This window comes from Pinus tabuliformis, chromosome 5_2, assembly GCF_031772625.1.
Source record: "Pinus tabuliformis cultivar Carrire ecotype Pingquan chromosome 5_2, CPIR1, whole genome shotgun sequence".
Taxonomy (NCBI): Eukaryota; Viridiplantae; Streptophyta; class Pinopsida; order Pinales; family Pinaceae; genus Pinus; species Pinus tabuliformis.
Window position 1 is genome coordinate 1061882671 of NC_142306.1, and position 25225 is coordinate 1061907895.

The 25225-nt window shown below is 40.3% G+C and overlaps 1 protein-coding gene across 1 annotated transcript; it reads left to right on the forward strand.

The window, feature by feature from the left end:
- The first annotated feature begins 20312 nt into the window (after positions 1–20312).
- On the forward strand, positions 20313–21693 carry LOC149162901 (uncharacterized). The gene is made up of 2 exons (XM_089435303.1): positions 20313–21014; positions 21598–21693. Exons 1-2 carry the CDS (start codon positions 20313–20315, stop codon positions 21691–21693), a joined length of 798 nt encoding a protein of 265 aa, XP_089291429.1.
- Positions 21694–25225: the final 3532 nt, after the last annotated feature.

Consider the following 25225-nt stretch of genomic DNA (forward strand, 5'->3'; position numbering starts at 1 on the left):
TCTAGGCCCAACAGTTGATTGCTGCCCAGATTTGCGCAAATCCTAGGCTGAACTACCTGTTGATGGGAAAAATTGCGCAATTCCTACTGGGAGGGTTGGCTCGCAGGATTGCACAATCCTGGAGCCCAATAGGCTATCAGAGGGAATTGCAGAATTCCTGGAGGGAAAGGAGGGTATCCCTCTAGAAATGTGCAAATTTCACTGGGAAGTTGCTTAGCTTGCAGCTAGACCAAGTCTAGGTGAGTAGCCCATGAAGGGAAAAGATCAAATTGTGATCGACAGGTTGCCTTTGAGCAAGAAACACAGTGAAGATTGAGGACTTGATAAAGCAAGGCAAGTTGATGTGAAGGTTGGTAGGGAAGCTCCAAAACAGGCTAAGGAAAATTTTTGGAAGGTGGTTGTAGCCTCTATAACACTTGGCGACACATTGGTAGAACTCGAGCTCTCTGAATGGACTTTGTTTGTGAAACACAAGTCTAATACCTCTGGAAGTATTGTTCAGATCTCAACTCGTCTTGTCGTAACACTAGCTTGATTGTAAGATGTATCATCTCCCAAACTTTTGGTCGATTGACACACATTCCAAGCCAAGGAAACATAGTTGTTTCGATTCAGGTTGAGGGGCATATAAGTGCAAAAGTAGTATAGTCGTTAGAGTTTAAGTTTCATCTCTGGTGTTGCTCCACTGCCAGCAGGCCTGGACAGTACCCCGATGGAGTCACATGGGAACAAAAGCATGGCTCCACTGCTAGCAAGCTTGGTCAGTACCCCAGCGGAGTTACTTGCATCACCTCCCTGTGCAGGAAGCCTTTCTCTTCTTTTGCCTTATTCATTTTTCATTTTTCTTTTTCTTTTTTTACTTTTCATTTTTCTTTTTCATTTTCATTGTGCATAGCACTTATTCATTTCAAAGGCGGAAGAGGGATCCCGACTTATTGAGAGCAGAGGGATCCCGACTTATTATATATCTGACGTGCATGTTAAGGTTTTCCCCCTCACTTTACTATACTTGATTGAGCTGACAAGGGTTAAAACAAAAACAATCGACTAGAGAAGGTGACACTAGTTAGTGCACAAGCGTTGTGTTTACACCAAGGTTCGCTTCGAAGGGTACCTATTTTCCTTTGACGTATCATGGACTAAGAGTAACAAGTTCATCATATAGAGGCAAGATGACAAATAACCAAGTAGTGATAGCTGTATAAACCCTCTTTTACTTTATCCAGCTCGTTTCACGAGTCACACATGGTTTCATGCAAACTAAGCTATGAACGAAACAAGTGAACGAACTAACAATCAACAAAGCAAAGTAAGAGCTGAAGCGAAAATGAAATTGAAACTAGTAAACAAACAAGCAAACAAAGCATGTAAGCAAACAAGCAAACAAAGCATGCAAGTAAACAAATTGAAAGCGAACACTACTCCTACTCCTACACTAACAGTGCAAGGGCCTGATCACGTGAAGTGATACTTCCAATGCAGACACCGGTGCATTGATAGACCCATGTGGGTGAAGGCTTGGTTGGCGAGTAACCCAGTTGTGCAGACCAACATACAAGAAAGATATGACAGTGAAGACAACCACACTTCATGCTTCAAAGTTCCCACGTGACATAAGTGAGTGCATGTGCATGACAGACAGTCTATGGACTTATCATGGTCTTGTGTGACACTACGTGCAAATTTGAAGAAAAAGCACACTCTTGACTGAGACATGTAAGCAAGCGAAAGAAACAAATATAACTTGCATCGTGCATGAGTTCTTGCAATGTAAGACTCCGCCAATGCATGGATAATGGGATCGTGTAGTTCGAGTGGAGGAAGTGTGATCTGTCTGTGAGATGGATCTTCAATGCATACAGACGAGTGATGAGGAGCCTTGGTTGATTGAACAGTTTCATGATCGGAAGTGAGATTGACCTCAAGAGAATGAGGGCCTCACATAACCATCAACTCGGGCTAATGTGCCTCAATAGTCTTGGATGTCTCAAATTCATCATCAGGTAGATCATCCTAAATTGGTGGCTTCAAAATATCAACTGCGATAGATTCATGATCGTGATAAAAAAATGGAAGCAAATGAATCACAACCACCACGATCAGAAAAATCAATGAATTCTTTGACATCCTCATGATCAAATGAATCAAATAGAGGGGTAGATGAAAAGCGAACGAACTCATCCTTTGTGTTTCCGGAAAAGACAGATGAAGGATCAAGTGGATTTTCAATGAATAAATTATCCTCTCCATTGTTGAATGATGGACTGGCATCCGGTGAGTCCTGCAAGTGATCAACAATGGGTGCATATGTAGATGAAGACACACATACAAAATCATGGATGGCAGGTTCACCAAAGAAGCTAGGAAGGAACGTAGGGGGCTCAGATGGAAGGGAGTCATCCTTTGCCGAGTGTTGATGTTCAAGATCCCACTCATACTCTTCATGAATGAAAGTGCATGTTGGTTGTGCAGCACGAACTCCGTCGATAGGTTGTTCCTCGTTCACAACAAGTGAAGAGTTCAGAATGGACGAACACAAGACAACATCATCGGGAGGAAAACCTGGGTGCGAATACGAAGGTCGAAGAAAATAATGCATATGGGAACTCAAAGGACTAACAACCAACTCTGCGCGAAAATTGAGTGGAGTGATGTTGGGATGGTGTGAAGAATGAACAAATGTGCGAACATGATCCTTAGCATCACTGGGTGATGGTGGAACTGTTGAATGAAAGGGAGACAGACAGTCCGTTGAGACAGTGCCTTCTCCTGCATGAGATTATGCAGTTCCATCAACGAATAAGGTTGAGCGAGGTCTGAAATGAAGATTTCTCTTGGGATGGGTATATTTCTTAACGAAGTACTCGAACCGGTCCCATAGATAAGCGAACTTCATCTGGCTCTTCAGAGCTTGAAACTGTATGTCACGGAAGCGCTGACAAAAATCAATAACGGATTCATTCAGAGCCCTCCGTTGCTGTAACAGTTTTCGGTCAAGATGGTGTGGATCAAAATGATGGAACATGTCTTCAACAAGATCACAAAAGTGCTTACATGAGTGCACAGTGTCAGCCGGTAGGCTAAGCACCCAACGAAATGGGGATTCACGAAGTGTGAATGCAAGTAGCAGACTGGCATGTTCGTCAGTAAACTCATCCTCCTCATAAATCATGGAAAGGAATTTATGTAAGTGCTCAGGCTAGGCCTCTTTTCCTTCACCATCGTATGTGTGAGTGGAAAAGGGATTGAAAAGCTTCCTCGAGATGGAGACATCTTTACGAATCAAAAAACACCTTGGGGGAAGTAGAACGCAAGATTCCATGAAAGATATGCAAATGTTCAAAAATGGATGAGAGGACACTGCTTGTCATGAGGCCCTCCTTCTAGCGCCAGAAATGTTGACGGTGCTAGACCTGCCAACATGTCAATGGGATCTCCCTGGTAAGAAGTACCAATTATACCTCAGACCATTTGGTTTAGGAGTCCCAGCAATGGGTCGTAAGGTAATGCCTTGATCGTGATGTTGCACAGAGGAAAGTAAGATAACTTTGTCAGTAGCAAGGGTGTGAATGATGCAGTGAGTCAAGGAATGAGTATCAGAGGTTCCAACACTTCAAAGGGAGAGGAAGGTGAAGGTGAGTTCTAGGTTGAAAGGGATCAGTCTCAACTCAGCTAGGAATACACATCACAAAGGACATGCACAACTTCCGGCAGAGCTGTCGACAATGATGCGATAGTGCAACATACAAGGTAAGATAACACGAACAACACTCATGGATCAATTTGAGACGAGTCTGACAGTTGATATAACAAGGTTCAAAGAAAGGTCTGTCTGGTGTCTGACAGAGTAGTCGATGCGGACAGTGACAACATTAATAACATATGCAACACATAAACAACAACATTCATATAAATTCATACAAATCAGTTCATATACAAGTACGTAAGTTAAACAACATATATCATTAGGGAAACCGGAGCAGTCCAACTACAATAACAACATATGCATGAAAATGTGTTGGCTTTTATTATATAAAGAAATGTAAGTCACAATCATACAATACACCATGTAAACCTGCTAGCCCTATCAGTATAATGTTACAGCCACATCTGCCTACTCCTCCAAAGAGATGTACTAGCTCCATGTAGTGGAGAAGCCAAGGCGCGTTACAATACTATCAAAGTCTTCTTCAAGATAATCTTAGTAGAAGCTTGGCTAAACAAAAGCCTATACAATGAGTTATGAGGGACTATTTATAGCAAAGGGTGGGGTGACCCTTGACATTCCCCTTTATGACAGTTCAACTACCCTCGTGATTCTTCACCTACTCTATGACTGTTACATCCAACTGTTGATAGTCGACTTACACTTGACATGAATCAACATTGCAATGCACATGTACTCATGTGACACAACATGTGTTGAACAAGCCTTGAAAGACATGACTGACACTTGGTCCACTGTGGTGAGACCAACTCTTTGACATGCTTGTGATGGTGAAGTTGGCGAGTTGATGCCAAGCTTGGTCATATGTGATGGTGTGCATGCACCTCATGGTGACATCTTGCTGAAGCAAACTCTTGCCTCCATTGCGACTGGTGCATTGGTTTGGCCCCTTCCTCCAACTCGTCTGCTAACATGCGCATGGTCTTATTGGGTATGGTTGCATCAGAAACACACTGATGCATAGTGTCAGTGCTAATCTTCAAGTGTGCGTTGGTGGTCATGCATATCAACTTGCCGAAGTGCATGTTCATCCCCAGTTGGACTTGCTTCTTGTATTCTCCTTGGTGAGTGTGTTGAATGGGTTGGATTGCATGCATGCACTCAACGCCATGCATGCTACTGGATCCTTTGCATGCAATCAACAACATTGCTCACCATGTTTTCTCTGTGTCAGCTTCTGTGACGGATCATTAACTTATACCGGTGCAGTTTCATCCGTGAGTGCATGTCACGCCCATTGCTATTCTTGTTCCTGCTGAAACTCATTGGACTGTCTATGCAGCTTCATGTTCTTCCTGAGTTGTTGCTTCAACACATGCAACTCCTTCTTTGTCCCATCTTCTGCCTTTGCGCGATCTTCATATTGCGCCGTCATTTCATAGCCTGAGTCTCCAAAGTTTCTCTCATTATCAGTGGATCTGCTTGATCTTGCAACTTTACTTCACCTGTAGGTTGTCAACAACCTTCCTCTTGCATTTGCTATGTTCATTGCATTTGCTGCATTCGGTATGCTGCCTTCAACTGTTGTTCATGATGCTGCTCACTGTGATGCTGCTTCTTGATGTCCTTTTCCATGAAAAACTTGATTTCTTTGTGAGTAGGTAAGCCCATTGACACTTGATCAACTGCATCCCCAAGCATGCTCTGAATGGTGTCTTCGTCTCTACTCTCCTCGAAACCATTGTACTTGTACTCTTGAGAGGAAGATGAACACCTACGATACCTGGAGACATATGAACATTCATAGCAAGCAATCTTTCAGTCAAAACCAAAATGAACATGAGAACTGACTTGCAACATACCTGGGTGAATGATCATGAAGGTTGCGCAATTTCGTCCGGGAGGACGGGAGATCGACTGCCAAGACTACACAAGGCACAATTCGGGCTGCTGGGAGACTAACTAACTGCTGGAACTGCAACATGTGCAATCAAGTTGGGCAGTTGGCTACTGGGACTGTGCAATGCGCGATTGCAACTGGGAAAGACTACTGGCCTAGGGATAGATTTGCGCAAATTTTTGGGCCAAGCAGCTACTGACCTCCAGAAATGTGCAATTCAGTCCAGGAGGCTAGTGCTGGGCCAGAATAAGAAAATCTGGAGAGGAAGGTGAGCCTTCCTTCTCCAAATTGTGCAATGCAACCTTGGTAAAGGTAGAGACTGCACCAAGGTTGGCTTGACTCACCGACGGGCAACTGAAAGCAAGTAATTCAATGACATGCATGGCGACACTAAGTGATAGCAAAATTGATAAAAAATGCATGCAAAAAATGAATGGAAGATTGAGAAAATAGATCAACATGCATGTGGGTAAGGTCCTTCGCCAGTTGGGCGAACGTCTGTGCATAATAGTTTCATGCATGTGACAACAGTGAGATAGCAACAAAAATTGAAACAGAGCTAGGACAAGCTAGAGTATATGTAAACAACAGTAGGTGCTCAAAGAAATCAAGCAAACAACACTCACACAAGGGAATACACAAAAAGCGACAAAAATGCAACACAAGGCATGGGAAGCGAGCTTACCCCAGAACAATTGAGTTAAATGTGCTGACTGCTCCAAGATGTGATGCGGGATGACAGAGCTACAAGGTTGATGTGAGAAATGATCTCTGCAGTGTCTGGTTGATGAGTTTTGATAACATCGAGGTTGTGACACACATGCCACAAATCTAGGTGAAGCGACACTTGGAGGGAGGTTTCTGAATTGCTCCTTGCATGTAACCTCCAATTGCTAAACATAGATCCCTGAAACAAGGGATGCCTTTGCATGTTGCCTTGGTAGAAGCAACCTATGCATGCAAGTCTATTTTTCTTAGTCCCAGAGGGAACCGGTCAACTCAGCTACACATGCAAGAGACTGCTTGACTGCTGGAGAAAAATGTGCATTCCTGACTATAAGCTAGGCTGGTTGCCCAAGGGGATTGTGCAATTTCTGGGCCTAGCAAGTGACTGTTACCCAGATTTGTGCATATCCTGGGCTGAACTTCTTGTTGATGGGAAAAATTGTGCAATTCCTGCTGGGAGGATTGGTTGGTAGGATCGCGCAATCTTAGTTCCTAGCAGGCTATCAGAGGGAATTGCGCAATTATTGGAGAGAAAGGCTGGTTGCCCTCCAGAAATGCACAAATTTCACTGGGAAGTTACTTAGCCTGCAGCTAGACCAAGTCTGGGTGAGCAGCCCATGAAGGGAAAAGATCAAACTGTGATCGACAGACTGACTTTGAGCAAGAAAGACACTGAAGCTTGAGGACTTGACGAAGCAAGGCAAGCTGCTATGAAGGTTTGTAGCGAGGCTCCAGAACATGCTAAGGAAAAATTTTGGAGGGTGGTTGTTGCCTCTACAACACAAGGCTAGGCTGAAAACATTGTCACACCTGGAAAAACCCATGCCATGTTAGAAAAGAACCACATGAAATACCATGCATGCCAAATCTAGCAAGGAAAATACACATGCAAGTCGATACCTATAATGAAGCCTATTGTAGTTGCTTGATCCTACCTTTCCCTGTTTGATCTTTGCTTCCTCTTTCCTTCTTTTCCTTTCTTGATACCATCCATAGCCAAAGCAAAAACTTGAGCCAAGAGCTTACACTGACTAAGAGCTTAACACTAAAAATAAGAAGCTTTCCAACTGATTCTCAAAAGCATTTTTATGAATGAGGCCTCTATTTCTTCATTTTCCTCCTCACATGCAACCTGTGAACTTTCACCTTACTTTTCTCCTAATTTCCTTTATTTTCATAAATAAATGTGCCAGAAATGCCATTTTTCCTCTTTAATGTCTTAGCCATTGCCTTTGCCAATTTCCTTAGCAATAAACAACCAAATGAACACCCAATAGAATGTCCTTCCCACCACTCAACTTGGAATATTTGTCCCATCATCCATGGCATTTATATATTTTTACATGGAATTTTCACCAGCGCTGTTACAACTTGGAGGAGAAGGACTTCTAGATGCACATTGAGATGGGAGATGATGGAAGGTATAGCGCGACCTGATGAGCCTTATCATTGGGTAACTATATGGACCTTAAGCCACCTCCTAGCTTATTCAAATCAACTCTTCTCATGATTTATTACATATTTTGATTGTATTTTTCTTAATGAGATGAGTCAAAGTGTGATATTATGCCTAGTGGACTAATATGCATTCATTGCAGGTTTTTTAGAGAAAATCATGGAAATTTTGGCTAATTAAGGGCTGAAACTCGAATGAGACAAGGAGGAGAGATCATAGGAGGTAGATCCTCCTCATTTACTCCTCACTCATTTGAATATTCCTTCATCAATCACACTAGCTTGGAGTACAAGCAGGCAAGTCATGGAGATCAAAAGGCAGTTGAGCAAGTGACAATCAAAGAGCTAGTTTATCTCAAGTTTAGGGGCCGAGCCTCCCTAGATTTAAGGAAGTCATTGGAGACTTTAGTTGTATAAATAAGAAGGCCTAGAGCCTCATTAGGATTCGAATTTTTGCTGTAAAAACTCTAGTCATTTCTGAGTTCAAGACTTGTGGAAGACATTGTTATGTAATTTTCTGTTGTGATAATGAGAATGAGTATTTCCTTGATCCAACACTAAGTTGACTCAGAGGGCTGAAGCTCTTAGGTTAGGGCCCAACCCTAGCAGCAAAGGATCCTCTTCTTGTATTTGTATGCTTATTCAATTTCATAGGTTAATGGTTGAATTGTCTTTAGAATTATTTCATTGCAAGTAGTTGTAGATTTCATTAGTTTGCTTCCATTTGTTCTTTACTTCAGAAGTAGCTTGGAAGAGATAAAGGAACATCACCAAGGATAATTTTAGGGGCGAATGTTCGCTCTTTGGCGAAATTAAGGGTTTTTAAATTTTTAGTGGGCGAATATTTTGTATCATAGTACATTTTTACAAATCACCTCAAATAGCCCACCTTATTTTAAGGGAGAGGGTAAAAAAGGTAAATTTAGCCCTTGAAATTAGGACTTACAACCTTCCATTCGCCCATTTTCAAGAATAGGTTTTATTTAAGTGAATCCATTCGCCCATTTTCAAGAATAGGTTTTATTTAAGTGAATCCTATGGGCCAAATAACATATTTATAAAAGAGGTATGGTAAATTAATAAAAATATAAATAAATGAGAGGTATGGTAAATAAATAAAACATTTTTTATATTTACTCCATAAGTCACCTTATATACATGTAAGGGTGTAAACAAATTAAAATAAAAGTAAAGTGGAGGTATGGTAAATAAATAAAACGTCTTTTTATACTTACTCAAAAGGTATGGTAAATAAATAAAAATATAAATAAACTAGACATATCGTAAATAAATAAAACCTCTTTTTATATTTAATCCATAACCCTCGTTCTATTTATGAAGGTTCAAGAAAGAGGTTTTATTTAAGTGAATCCTATGGGCCAAATACCATATTTGTAAAAGAGGTATGGTAAATTAATAAAAATATAAATAAACGAGAGGTATGGTAAACAAATAAAACATTTTTTATATTTACTCCATAAGTCACCTTATATTTACGAACACTCAAAAAATGGGTTATATTTAGGTGAAACCTATGGCCAAAATACTATGGGAAAAATACCATGGACTAGATTGTTATTAATACCATGCAAAAAACCATTATTAACCCTAATATTAGAATTAATAAAAATAAAAATGGAACATGGTATTGACCCATGGTATTCACCAAAATGGCACATGGTATTGACCCATGGTATTCACCTGGAATGTAGCCTATTTAAATGGGGGAATTAAACCAGCATGTAGCCTATGCTAAGATTCACTACGACTTTACAAAGTTTTATTATTTAGTGAAAGACTCGCCAAGATCTTACAAGATTTTATAATTGATTAAAATATTCGCCATGCCTAGTGAGAGATTCGCCAAAAAATTATATATACATATTATATTATTGATAAAATCGCCTTCCATTTTTCCTATATACCATGGAGATTCGCCCATTTATTATATTTATAAATTTAGGGGGGGTTCTTAAAATTTTCCCTGAACATCACAAAGTTTTCAGTAGGTGGATTTGGCCTCACTCCTTCCTTCATGGATCATGGTTTGAGGAAAGAACCCCTATGCAACCCCAAAAAGGTAGAATTCTAGTTTCTCATGGAATTTAGGGTTTTCTGTACTTAGGCCAACATTTGATCAGTTTGCAAGAATAGGATTTAGTTATCATCTCTTCTATCTTTAGTCTTACATTAGATATCATCAAGGTCTCATATTATTTTGAAAGGTTTCCTCATGCATGAAATAGGTAGCTAGCTCATGAAATTTTGTTTTCCTTAGTTAATTGAAATCCTTCTTGTTTGCATGATTTATGGATAAATGTCAATGTTTGATGCAATGCAGGAGTTTTAGTAGTACATATAGATTTCATAATCAGAAACCTCATCCCAACTTCATCCATCCATGATCATTCCTTCCTTTCACCAAAACCCTCACCAATTTCATCATTTCACAAGAGTACTTCTCCAAGCTTGTTGAGCAAATCCAACCATCTCCCAACTCTGGTTTTGAGTTCTGAAGTAGTCCTAGGCACTCCCTTGCCTCATTCCATCCACCAACCACCTTCCCTAAGCCTTACATCACCTTCAACATCCCTCCTTTTTCTCTCGGTTGTATCTTGTAGGAATACAGGGGATCCTGTAGGAATTTAGGACATCCTGTAGAACGCATTAGGACATCCTATAGGTTGACCTGTAGTGGCCTGTTTTGAGGTTGCATTATGGGAAAGGCCCCTAGGAAGCTAGAAAAGGACCCCTACTTGTCTCCCCAACCTTCTAACCATTCACCATCATCCTTAAGCCTTGTTTCGAGAATAAGTACCCTAGGGCTTTGGGTCAGAACCCCAACATAGCAGAAGCAAACTACAACAAGAAACACTCATACAACTCAGGAAAAATGCTTATATAATCAAACTACGTAATAGCAATTGTACCTGGATTTCCTTCGTTCGAGTAGGTCCCGCAAGGTTCAGACCCTCTGCAACTTCCGATGTTCTTCAAACCTGAAAAATAATTCAATTCGAACATACATAGCAGTATAGAAGTAAAGCATATTCACGAAATTGACTTTATGTCATATAAACAAATGATTGATCATACATCAAAACAACATTCATATATGAATTACAACATAATTTGATGCATAAACATAGTTCATTTCGGAAACAAGACACCATTTCTTTTATTGCAGTAAGCTATAAATAACATGGAGATAATTCACCCGAGTCTTCTTCTTCCGGCTCCAAGTGAACCGTCCTCCGGATTCATCCTATCCTAGCGTTCAACAATCTTCTTCCATAACCAACACCATGATATCTCAAGTAAGAGGAAGAATATCTATAATCAAGGAAACAAGGGTTTCCTGAAGCTTGGGGAAGTGCATGAGGCACAGGGATTCATCAGACCCAGTCAGGGATAATATCAGTATAATAACTCTATCTTTTCTCCTTTAAGGCCTTCCCATAGAAGTGTATTTATACCTCTCCCAATTAGTTTTTTAGTTGGGAAATAGTTGGGCCACAGGCACTAGGAGGTAATCAACAGGTAAAACCCGTGAACTCCACCCATAATTAAGGAAATTTAATTTTTTTAAGTGTTTTAATACATATACGTGGGTTGGGTATTGACTGACCCGCGTGTACACGCTTTTAGCTCAGGGAAAAGTAGCATATAGGGAATAAAACATTGTTTTTTATATATTTGGACCAAGTCTGGAAGGAGGGGTTTCCCTAGGCCATAAACCAAGCATCACAAATACCAAGAGTGGTAAATGGTGCTATAACAGATGCCCCCTAATATATGAGGTCAGAAGGGGTACATGATGGCCGAAATGTATTAAGTGTATGGAAAGAATCTTGTCGAGACTGAGAAGGAATTCACCAGAATTCAGCCTGCCAAGCCATCAAAAGAGATCAGAAAGAAACTGTTGTCTGAGGCGGGCATACCCATGCTCAGAGAAAGTAAATCATGTCTGCATATCAAGTACAAGCGGATCCAATATGTATACAAGTATAAAGGAACTGAAAATACATAATGGATCATCTGATCGTGATCGAAAAAGTACATGTCGAAATATCACATATAAGAAGACGATCAATGATGCTGAAGGGTGAAGCTGATCACTGATGTCAAAAACTGATCCTAATAGTACCAAATGAACATGGTGGAATAAAATGATACTACATCGCAACTCAGGTGCCAGCATATAAGATGTTGTTGTGAATAACTGCAACATATAAGGTGGATGGTGTCAACTAGCAGCAACATGAGCAACTGACAAGTGAACCAAAAGATGTTGATGCAACCCGAGGTCTTCACTGACCGCCGCGGTACATTTCTACACAATGGGAATAAATGATCTGAGGTTGACCATGCGAGAAATCATTTGATTACCGGTCATTGATGTATATTGTTCACAAAGGCGAGACTACTCACCGATAATGATAATGAGAGTCAAGGTACCCAGTACAATCTAACAAGTGCGAATGAATGAGCTGAAGTTGAACACCTGGAAAAATCTATCAATCAAGGGACAATGATGGTTTCCCACTGTTGATAGCGAAGGAATCTGCCACTGATGACTGCAAACCCCAAGGTACTACCAAATGGACTCTAGATCTGTTTCCCATAACAAATGAGTTGTAGTCGATAGGAAAAGATTTGCTAGAAGGAAGACATTAAGGCACCCTCTAACAATCTAGTGCGAGTGTAACCCGTAGGCCAATAACATGGAAGGAATTGGACGAAAAATATGTAGTAACCCAACCGAAGCACGTTTCTGGACCAACCAATAATGAACGCTGACACAGAGGCAAGGAATCCACCAATAGGGTCAAATGGAAACCAAGGCATTGCACAAATCCCAATGTGTGATAATGAAAGATGATGTCGAACACAAGGAAAACCACTCAATCAAAGACCCATGATACTAATCGATGTTGAGCACAAGGTGACCTATCAATAATGAAAATAGGGCCCGGGTGCGGCTCTAGATCTGCCCTTAGAGCAATATGTCATAGTCGATAAGGACATGACCCACTAGCAAGAAGCCAATGGAGACCTTCTCAAACTAGCACAAGCAAAGGACCAATATAATTGATGTGATGACAAACATGACACTGACAACCAGGGATGGCCGACTGAAAAATAGGTCAAGAGACACTATAGAGAGGCCAACTCAGGCTTACTTCCCTTGAAAAAAAGCACGACTCAATGATGACTATATGGCCAGTATATGATAACTCTATTTAAGTTTGTCATGCAAGAGGCATGAGCACACTCTCCATATGATTGGAAGAGGTAACCAATCGGAGGAGTATTGACTTAATAAAAAATTTAAGGCACACCTAAGTCATACTAAATCTCACCCAGATGGAGGAGATACTTTCTTTTGAGTGCTTTTTTCAAGGGTGACACGACTAACTCTAGCTGCCAACAAAATATGGAAATGTTGTCCCGTTCCCGCTATTTTTGGAATATATATATATATTTTTTGTCTTTTTCTTTAAGCTAGAAAAATAATAAAAGAATGCTATAATATAGTGGAAAGAACGAGTGTCAGAGAAATAGATGATCTAGTTCCTGGGAAGGGAACATTCCTATGCTCAATGGATGGAGGCGAAACTGGTCAAGGACACTCAAAGGGATGCTCTTTCCACGGGTAAAAGGATGCATCAAATTGCAGAAGCTAAGTGATTGCATGGTTGATTTTGTAGAAGACATGGTCAAATAAGTGGCTTAAACATGAGTCCAAGTGAAGCCGGATTAAGGCCAAAAGGTGAAAATAGTCAAAATGCAATGCAACAATACAACTCAACACAAAGGAGCCTCTAGGGTATAAGGCCAGAAATTAGTGCGGAAGAAAGGAGAATGTGTCTTCAACGCATCAGTCATGGTGGGACTAAAGAGGACTCCCGAGCCTACTCAGTATAGCAGCATGGGCAACCAATGTCAGCGAGGTTCTAACTAAGATTCCCATGTAAAGGATGGCTCTACCATCACATCATGATTTCAAAATCGGTGAGTGAAAATGGTTTGCTAACCAAGATACGATGGGGTTGACCCTATGGCTAATGTATCGTTGAATGGAGGCTAGTATGCAAGATGCAACGGAAAATGGTTTTCCCTAACCTAAATGCCAGTGAGTGAACGATACCTGCCATGACGGGTCAGTGATCATGGGACCAAAATAACATCTTGAATAAGTCTCCAAAATATCTTGAAAAAAGACCCACTCTCAACAATCCAAGCCCACAGGTCAAAAATTCCATGAGACAAAAATCAATTTTTGAAAAAATATTTTTCAATTTGAAAGTTATATAATGACTTTTGGACTCACATTTTTTTCATTTCCGTTTGGAGCAAAGAGCTATGGTGCAAAACGAAGCAAGCTTTCCTTTGAACAATTGGACCGTTCAAATCACCCCAAAGTTACCAGGTAATCCTCAAATCATACTTGTAATGTTTTATGATAGTTTTTAGAATTTTTCTCAAAGTTATGACCGCAGGAAACTGTGCCCAAAAGTCCAACTCTGCGTACATGCGGGTTGAATGTGATCAACCCGCGTATATGACGGCCCTACACGTGACTGTGTGTAAAGGGAACCCGCGTGTACGCGAGTTAAAGTTTAAACATAAAAACTAATGGTTGAAACTCTATTTTTTTGTAGGATGACTATCACTTGGAGGGAAAGAGAGCATACCACTATTGATAATGAGGTAATGAATGACCAAAATGTACTAGATGCTCTGAGAGGCTGTGGCTTATTGAAATTCTTCAAAATTCCAAACATGAAAGCCAATACATGCTTTCTCGAACTATTGATCCACTACTAGAGTGCAGAGGATGATGCTTTCATGATAGACTAGATGCCTCTATGGATTGAGGTCAAAGACATCTAGTTTATTATTGGTCTCTCCCGAAGAGGGGAGGTTGTGCATTCGACTAGCAGGACAAGAAGTAGTCTTTTTGTAGAAGAGTATGTCCATATGTACTGTCATGGACATCCAGAGAAGATTGGAAGTCAAATTCCAATCAAACATGTGGAAAGATTATCTCTGAGGATTTTGCTATTTACCATTGCACGAGTAAATGGGTCAGCTTCCCTACATCAGGTGTCACGAGTATATATGAGCTTGGCAGTGGAATTTCTTACCACGGTGTTTGACTGGTGTACGCCTCTTCTGACCAACATGAAGAGCCAATTGACCTCTATACAGAAGGGTCAGACGAAGAATTTTGGATATGGGACTATCTTATGTTCATTCTTCTTTGAGAATGTACCTGGGCTGCGTCCCAAAGTATCAGTGTCCGTCAGCAACCCTAGAGAACCACGAATGGGTAGATGGGTGGACTTGATGAAATTCCTTATAGGTGGGGACATGCCTAGAATGAATTTTGACGATGAGTTTATCACTTGGTGGGACCAACAGATCATCATAGTCAACGACTACCCGTATGTCGGTATGGATTTCCGAGGAGATCCAAACTTAGTGCTACCACCAAATGTGGCATGGGGAGACATAGGTAATAATTTTAAGTTTTTGTGAATTTTTAAGATTTTTTAATATGAAATAGACTTAGAAAAAATATTTTTGATGAGACAAAATACTGACAAAATGACCATGTTCCAGATGTGGGTCTAGTGAGACCAGATGGATTTCCGAGGCACAGGCGTCACAGAAGAGGTGCCGAAGAGGCAGTAGCTGAGACAGAGAGAGTCCTATATGCAGTTCAGAGAAACTTGGTGAGACTAACTCACTAGGTACCTATGATAGCCATAGAGGATCTACCTGAAGAGATGCAGTGCTGCGTGGTAGGGGTACCATGGGATTGGGTTCAGATACTTCGGTGTGTAGCCAACGCGGTGGTTAACTTTTTAGCCGCTCATCCCGAGCTGGGTCGATAGATAGATCTATGTATGACTGGACATGATTATGGGCATAAGCCAAAATTTTGAGGGTATCTTGTCCCAATTTTGTATATTATTTTTTGAACTCTCTATCTATATACAAGCGATTTTATGATATATATATAGATTCCAATTTTTTGAAGTTATTTAATTTGATGAATGATTAATGTGCCAATCTAATGCTTGATTAGAAATAGTGTCTGCTAATGAATTTTCAGATCGTGGAATGTTAACATATGTGATATAAATAAATGATCATTGCAACACTCTCACTCTAAAAAATTGGCGATTTAAATAAGGATCACGAACCCGATAAATGTTATTTAACTGTGACACCACCAGTTGTGAGTCTAGATAAACTACCAATGAATCAATCCCATAAGATATTGCTTCGGATAGTAAATTAAGAACGACAGTATATTCGGCAATGTTGTTCGAAGCAGGGCCAATACATACTCCCCCCGACACCATCAATTGGCCAGATGGATAATAAATCACCCAAGCCGCGGAAGCAAGATTCTGAGTGTGCCAACTTGCACCATCGGCAAATCTGAAATATATTGAATCATCCATCAATAACTGCCAAAGAAGATCAAAAAAATGTTGATATCACAAAATACCAGACAAATATGTACAAAATTACAACATATACAAACAATAAATTGCTCGGTCGAAGCCTAAGCAAAATACTTCTTGAGGTAGAGCCCATTTTGGGGCTCCGCCAACTTGTTCCCTTCAAAATCAATTAATTCATAAGCCCCTTTTCCCAAAACTCGCTTGACTATAAAGGGACCATACCACATAGACTTGAATTTGCCTGCCCCCGGGGCGTCTTTGTCTTGGTCATAGACTAAGACAAGGTCGCCTTCAAAAAATGAAAATAAAATAAATAAATAAATAAATAAAAATAAAAATAAAATAAATAAATAAAATTAATTGAAATTAATTAAAATAATTAATTAATTAATTAATTAATTAATTAAAAAATAAAAATAAAAATAAAAAAAATAAAAAAATCAAGGACAAACAACTTTATTATATTGCATTTTAATCCTCTTCTTATGGGCTTCGTTAATTATGGCTGCATCTCGACGTTGCTCATCAAGATGTTCCAAATGAACGAGGCGTTCTTCGAGACTAGACATCTCTGGAAGAAGTTCTATAACTAGCTTAAGGGACGAAATTTCACACTCGATAGGGAAAATAGATTCCAGCCCGTAAACTAGTTGAAAAGGAGTAAAACCGGTGGTAGTCTTAACTGAGGTTCGATATGCCCAGAGCGCCGGGTACAACATGATGTGCCAATTGGATCGATTTTTATCAATTGTCCTTTGCAGGATAGTATTAAGGGACTTATTCATGTCTTCGACTTGCCCATTGGCCTGAGGATAATATGGAGATGAATGCTCCTGTCGAAAGCCCAACTTGAGAGCCAATTCGGTCATCAGTTGATTTTGGAAGTGACTGCCATGGTCAGTGACAATCTCTCTTGGGATACCAAATCATGAAATAACTTGGTTGAAGAGAAACAAGGTTGTTGTTTCACTATCATTTTTATTTCATGATTGTATGAAAAAAAAGGGGCAGAGGAAGACCCCCAAAACTCACGGGTCGAGGTCAAGGAAGAAAGCATCAACAAAATCTGGAACCCAGTCAAAGAACTTCATGATATGACAACTATGGGAAATCAAGACTATATTGAAGACTGGTTTCACTCTATCATTTTCTTGCAACATCACTCCCTACTTCAACAATTCTTGGCACCATCCTTAACGGGGAAGTTGGTCTCTCATACCCTAGTATTTATTGACATGCATTTCTCAAATTTGGGTATATACACACTTGAGGCCTTATTTCAAAAATGGTTCCAATGGAAGTAATATTATATGTAATTATATTTTATTTTTTAAGGTAGGGTAGGTTAGTGTAGAAAATAGAATAAATAAGTACATAAATAAATAAATTTCTTTATATAGAAAATAGAATAAATAAGTAAATAAATAAATAAATTTCTTTATATGTAAAAAAAGTTGTGTTCGCTGCAATATGTTGAGTAAATCAAGATCGTGGTAGATATTGAATTTATTTGTGTATGTATACATATTATATTGAAAATCATATTTCTACAAATACTCATCATCATTTCGGAAAAACAAATTGCTTGTTTATCATATCTTATGGCTTGTGGGCTTGATAAAATCACTGAAAACACAGTCGGGACAGTCATGTTTTGAGGGACCAAATGGGAATATTTTCAAAACCTATTTCTATCCTAAGTATCCCCTTATTTATACTTTCCAATCCAATTTGAATCACTCCAATTGGATTTGAAATGAAAAAGTTATGACCAAAACATTGACAGGATGTCTAGTAGGCAGCTCAGGAACATAGTTGGGACAATAGGTTTTTGGAGGCCTAAATGACTAGATTTTGGAAATATGTTTCTATGGTATATTCCTCTACTAATCTAGTTTACAACGCAATTTTAATCACTCAATTTCGATATCATATGAGAAATTTATGACCAAAATACTGACTATCTATCGTAAATCAACACCCTTAAAACTTTGTTTTTCCGACCATACCTTAGCACATTTGACTCATCAATTCTTCATGTATTCAAAACCTGTTTATATTGGAGATATTTACATGAATCTACTTTAATCTCCAATTTTAATCAGTTCAATCCGATATGAAATGAAAATGTTATGATTAAAATATCAATTGTTGGTCTAAGTTGGGAAATCGAAAATGGCTTTGTTATGCAGGTTGTTCTAAGTAAATTTGACATATCATATCATGGAATTTTTAAAACTTGTTTCTATTGGTGATATCTCTTTGAATTAAATTTCATTTGGCTTTGGAATCATTCAAATTGAACAAAAAACAAAGGATTTATGATTAAAACATTGTTGGTTAGTTGGTCAACCACTGCTCTCCCACAGGTAACAAATAAATTTTCCTTTGTTCATCTTTCCGTGGATTTATTTTATCGAGTAATTATTTGTTATCTTTTTCATACTTCTTTGATTAAGAGAGCTCGCACACCTCTCTTCTTCCATGATTTTATGTTTTATTGCATGTATATGCTCATGTTTTGTTTTTTGCAGGTCCAAGGAGAATAAAGGAGGTTCATTTATCAAAAATTGATTCTTGAAGACAATGTTAATTAAATAAGGGCATTTCATCCAGGCATCCATTAATAAATTTGATATCATATGATTTTGAGTCTTTCTACGTGCCATGATCTAAAAAATTAGATCATAAGAGCTTGTTGCAAATTGTTCCTACTATTGTTCACCAACATAGAGAAAACAACATGAAGACTTTTCATCACTTAACATATTTATAATAGGAGAAATGGGGAATTGATTTCCATTTGAAGATCCAAGTCATTTCCGCCAAAGCATTTTTTTTTCCAAAAGACCATTTTTCATTCACCATTGAAACAGATTAATGATTCCCTTAGAAAAAAAACATTGTTGCAACCAAAATCACAACCATTGTAACTTAAGTTATTTATTTATTTATTGTTTTTCAATAAAGTGTTGTTTATTTTCTGATTTCTCCTATGTTTTTATGTTTCAAGACATTTTTTGTTCTCAAAATAAAAGAAGAAAGTTTTTAAGTTTCATGATGTTGTTCCACATCTATCTATTTGTTCCCCAGTCTTATCAATATATGTTTTCCGCAGATCTAATATCAAAAACTATTATGGTGTTGTTACTCCGTCGGTGTTGTTACTCCGCTAGTGTTGTTACTTCACCATGTTGTTACTCCTTCGGTGTTGTTACTCCGCTGATGTTATTCCGTCGGTGCTGTTACTCCACCCATGCTAATACTATGCCAAAGTAAGTCGCCAGGTATGTCCATGACCGACTCCGTGGATTTGATTGGTATTTCACTTATGACATCATCATACCTTACACACTTATCCATGCACAATGGAACTTGAATCATGTACGACGACATTAACTTGGTGAATGGGAAATACTTTTAATGGTCTAGGTCCTCTTTGACATAATGATTGGGTAGTCAATTTATCTTTGTTTATCTATAAACATAATCTTATTTTTAAGGAATAATTATGCAAAGATGATTTCATCATGCCAACTTTCAACTTTTCTAATTGGTTAAGTCCCTAATCTTGTAAAATTTATGATGATGACCACAAAATTGTATTTAAATATTTCCGTCACTATCTAATGAATTGTTCCTCAACCTCAATCTTACCAAAGCAAGATATATTTATCAACAACCATTTGAAGGTTATTATTTTTTAGAAGCAAAGCTACCCAAGCTAAAAATAGTTACTACAAAACTTTTTACGCCATCCCTAGCTCTTAAGGAGCTTGACTGCCACCCTATCTATCAAGTAATCTTTTGTTGATTAACAATAACCATAGTTGGCCGATGGCGATTTCAAACCGGAGCTCCCGGGCGGCCGCCCCCTGACTGGTTCCTCACCTCCTCCAGGCCCCGCCTGGCAGCTCTGCTGCTGGGTCTGTCTCTACCCCTGCAGGCCCTCCTGGGCTCCCTTCCACTGCTCCGCGGTTTCTCTCGGGCCTCCTGCCCGGCCCCAGCTTTGGGGCCCCCCTACCTTCTTCGCCTCCGCTTTTTTCCTCTGCCGGCATCGTGTTGGCCCTCCTCCACCGCCATGTCTGGGACTGATCCTTCCTCGTCCCCAGACTTCGAAGACAACGAAAAACTCTTTGCATCTCTCATCCCTGAGAACGCCTCCTCAAGAATCCGCCCATATGCATCCAAGTTTGTCAAGAAGCTAGATGAAATTCCTGAAGCATCTCTTCCTCCCAGTCTACCGAGGAAGGCTGCAATCGCTTTAGCTGAGAGGGGTCTCGTTGCCCAGTTTACTGGCCTCTGGCCTTCGCCTAGAGCAGTCCAAAAATGGGTGGAACGTAACTGGAACGCAATAATACAACGGAAAATAGCTATCAGATTCTGTGGAAGGGGCTTCTATACTTTTCTTTTCGAATCAAAAGAGGACCGGAACCTCATTTTTAGAAATGGCCCCTACTTCATGGATTCAAGAGGTCTCTACCTGAACAGATGGTCTCCCAATTTTGATCCAGAAATGGACATCCCAAATGCAGTCCCGGTTTGGGTCCGTCTGCCTCACCTCCCTCTCCACTGCTGGGGAGATGAATCAGTAAAGGCCATTGGGAACGCGGTTGGAAAATACATTGACAGATGCGAACCAAAGGAGAATATGCACGCCTGTGCGAGGATCTGCGTTGAAGTCGACCTAGGGAAAGGCCTGCCGGAAGCCATCAAGATCAAAGTAGATCAATGGACACATATCCAACAGCTAGACTACGAGAAACTACCTTTCAAATGCAAGGTATGTCACGAATATGGACATTTTGCAAATAGATGTAGTAAGTTAAAAACAAACGAGTCTAATGAAAATGTTGAAACCTCTGAAGGCTCATGGGAGCAAGTAAAAAAGAAGAAATCAAACCCCCTTCAAGGCCCAAGTTACAAGCCTCCTCCGGAACCCCAAGCTTCCCCTCCTCCTCCCCCTTCTATCTCAACCCAGCCCTTCCCCTCATCCTCCAACCCTTTTGAATCCCTGTCAGTCGAAGAACCCCTATCACCCCCTCCCTCTCCCCGGGCCACTGCCCTCGCAGTCATCCCCTCTCCCTCGCTGCCCCCGTCCTCTCCCCCTCCAACTATAGAACGCATCCTCACTAGAAACAAAATGAAAGAAGCAAGTCTCACCTCTGATCCTCCGAGAAAAGCAGGCAGGAAGTCAAACAAAGAAATTAGAGATGAAACAACAGCAAAAGAAATGGCCACTGGAACTCAGCAGCCGATGGATTCATTCCTAGACAAACAAAAAGGAAGTGGGGAAAAGACAAAGGAGAGGAGCGGGGCTCATCCAAAAATCAGTAAATAATGATATTGGTCTCTTGGAATTGCAGGGGGCTGGGCTCCTCCCTAAAATCAAATGCAGTCCGGGATTTAATCAATCAAGAGCAGCCAGATCTCTTCCTCATCCAGGAGACCAAAATATCTGATCAAGACTTTCAGAACCTCACAAAAAGATACAAAAATTTCACAGGTACAGCTATAGATGCAGTAGGTGCCTCAGGAGGAATAGGAACACTTTGGAACAAGAGCAAATGGGACCTCACCAACCAAAAATCTTGCAACTGGTGGGTAAGAACAGATCTTAAAAATAGAGTCTCAAAAGAAGAATACACCATCTATAACATCTACGCCCTGAATCACTACAGGGATAAAGCTCTCTGCTAGGAATCCATAAACTTAGAATTGCAGACCTCTCAAGACAGGAACATATTTATGGGTGGAGATCTTAACCTAATAAGGAACATTGAGGAAAAAATAGGTGGGGATTTCCTCGCTGATCCCTCAAGAGACTCACTGGAAGCGATAATCCAAACCCACAACCTCATTGATATTCCCCCTTATAACGGCACATTCACGTGGAGTAACACGAGAGTTGGAATTCACAATATCAAAGAGAGACTAGATAGAATTTTAATTCATGAAAGAATTGTTTCAGGCTTCTCCTCAGTCAAAAGCAAAATTGTCCACGCCTCAGCTTCAAACCATAAGCCTGTGGTCTTGATCCTCGACAAGGGAAGAAATCTTGGGCCCCTTCCCTTCAAATATAATAAATCTTGGGACTCTAAGGAGGACTTTCGAAAACTCATCAAAGACCATTGGGCGAAGGAAGTCATTGGTTCGCCCCACTACATTTGGGAAACAAAATTATAATCCTTAAGAGCAGTAATAAAACAGTGGGCCAAAGCGAACACGGCAATGGAAAATAAAAAAAGAGCAGAACTACACACGCAAATGGAACAGTGGAATCAGGAGAAAGAGGATAACCAACTCACAAAGGAAGACCAATCCCAGGAAAACGAAATGTTCAGGGAACTCTACAGGCAAAATAGAGTGGAGGAAGAAGAACAAAGACAAAAATCGAGGTGTCTTTGGCTCAGAGCTGGAGACAAAAACACCTCCTTTCACAACAACATAAAGATCAGACGAGCCGGAAACCAAATCGATAAAATCATTGCAAAGGGGAAAGAAATCAGCGAACAAGAGGAAAGTAAAGAGGCAGCGCACAACCACTTCAAATCCCTCTTATCAGCAGTCCCTCAGACTTCGAACAGCACGAATTTTCTCAGACCAGTCGAGAGCAAAATTTCTGAACTGCAAAATAGAGAATTGGATCAGGATGTTTCAGAGGACGAGATAAGGTTGGCTATCTTCAACATGCAACCGGATAAGGCCCCGGGACCCGATGGTTTCACCATTGCCTTCTACAAGAATCACTGGGACACAATAAATAAAATGTCTTTAAAAAATTTAAGATGGGGGAAAACACTAAATCCTCCCACCTTGCTCTCATCGCCAAGGACCTCAATCCCCTCTCCTTTGACCATTTTAGACCTATTTCTCTTTGCAACGTTTCATACAAGATAGATACTAAAATTCTAGCTAACAAGCTAAAAAAGCTTCTTCCCTACCTTATATCAGAGAATCAAGGCGGATTTGTCCCCCATAGACAAATAACGGACAACGTCATATTGATTCAAGAAGCAATTCACAGTAGCATCAACAGAAAAGAAAGAGGTATGATTATAAAATTGGACATGGCAAACGCCTTTGACAGGGTCAACCATCACTTCCTGGCAGATGTCCTCAGGAAATTCGGGATCTCCAGCAAATTCATAAGCATCACCATGGAGTGCATCTCAAACCCTTGGACTGCCCCCCTCATAAATGGTAGACCCAGCAGCTACTTTAGAAGCACTAGGGGACTGAGGCAAGGCTGCCCCCTCTCTCCCTTCTTATATATCATTATGGCTGAAACCTTGAGCATTCATCTGGAAAAACTCCGCAAGCAAAAGGAGATCACAGGGATCAGCATAGAGAGAGGGATAAAAGAAATTAATCATTCGCTCTTTGTGGATGACACCCTTTTAATAGGGGGAGCCTCAAGCTTAATGGCAAAAAGATTCAAGAAAACTCTGGACTCCTTCCTGGCAGCATCAGGGGGAATGCTAAACAACAAAAAGTGTAAAATATACACTTGGAATGTCCCTCTTCAAATCATGCAAAGAATCTCCTTGATCATGGACATCCCAGTTCAAAGGAATTGGAGTCACTTCTCTTATTTGGGTCTGCCCTTAGCAAAAGAAATAGTTAAGTCTGAAATTTGGGTTAAGCATATAGAAAAAATGAGAGGACTACTCCAAAGTTGGGGGCTGTCCTGGCTAAATTTGGCAGGTAGAACAACTCTCATTAAGGCACTCCTCTCCGCTCTTCCCATATATCAATATGCAGTAACTTTGGCCCCTGCTAGCACCCACAAGCACATGGAGTTAATTATGAGAAGTTTCCTCTGGCAGGGAGGGAAGCAAGACTCGAAAAAATTTAGCCTAGTCAGATGGGACCAAGTTACCCTCCCCTTCGAAAAAGGGGGCTTAGCCATCAAAATTCCAAGTCTCTCTAACAAAGCAATGGGATTTAAACTGATCTAGAGAATGCTCATAGGAAAAGGCTCCTGGTGGGTGGAGGCTATGAAAAGGAAATACCTCAATGGGATGAACTCTAATGTCCTCTCAGAAGTAATCGTAGAAAGACCTTGACTCCAATCTGGAAACTCATCAAAAAAGTCCTCCCCCAATTCAAAAACCACATCTCAAAATCGCCGGGCAATGGAAAAGAAATAAATATATGGACGGACAGAATTATGGGAGCAAAGCCAAGAAATCTTCTTCAGCAGTTCAGCACCTTGAAAACTTGGATGGAAGCAAAAAACTTGAACTCTCTTTATGACATCTCCCTATGGGATCAAAATAGTTGGCTTGCATGGAAGGATCTACCTCTCCCAAATAACCTCAGGGATCAATGGGCAGACCTCAAGATCTCCCTTTCGGGATCAGCTCCCATAAACAAAGAGGCTCGCGACAGGTTCATATGGGATCCTAGCGGAGGAAACTTCACTGTAAAAGATGGGTACAAACTTCTTCAGGCAAGCTCTACTCTAGGTAACTGGAATCTTTGTACAGCGGTGTGGAAAACAGAATGCCTTCCAAAGGTCAAATTCTTCAACTGGACTCTTCTCAAAGGTAAGATCCTTACGGCCGAGAATCTCAAAAAAAGAGGTATACATGGTCCCTCAATCTGTTGTCTCTGCCGTGCTGAGGAGGAAAGTAGTCAACACCTCTTTTTAGATTGTCCTTATGCCCAAAGCTGTTGGAATCAAATTATCAGTCCATTGAGAATAAGAGAGACCTTCGACCAGCTTTCTACCCTACACAAAAACTGGGAGAAATGTTACCCTCATTCTAGGAAAAGCAAGGTCATCATGACCCGCTTGTAGAAATGTATACCCTCAACGCTCAGCTGGCAAATTTGGCTCACCAGGAATAACTGCATCTTCAACAACCAGAAGCCAAACCCATCTCGCACCTTGGCAAAAACTATGGGCCTTGTCTCCGAGATAATAAGCGCCAACTCTGTCTCTCAACCGGATCGATCCAGCTGGCAGAAAGATGAGGAAGACTGGTT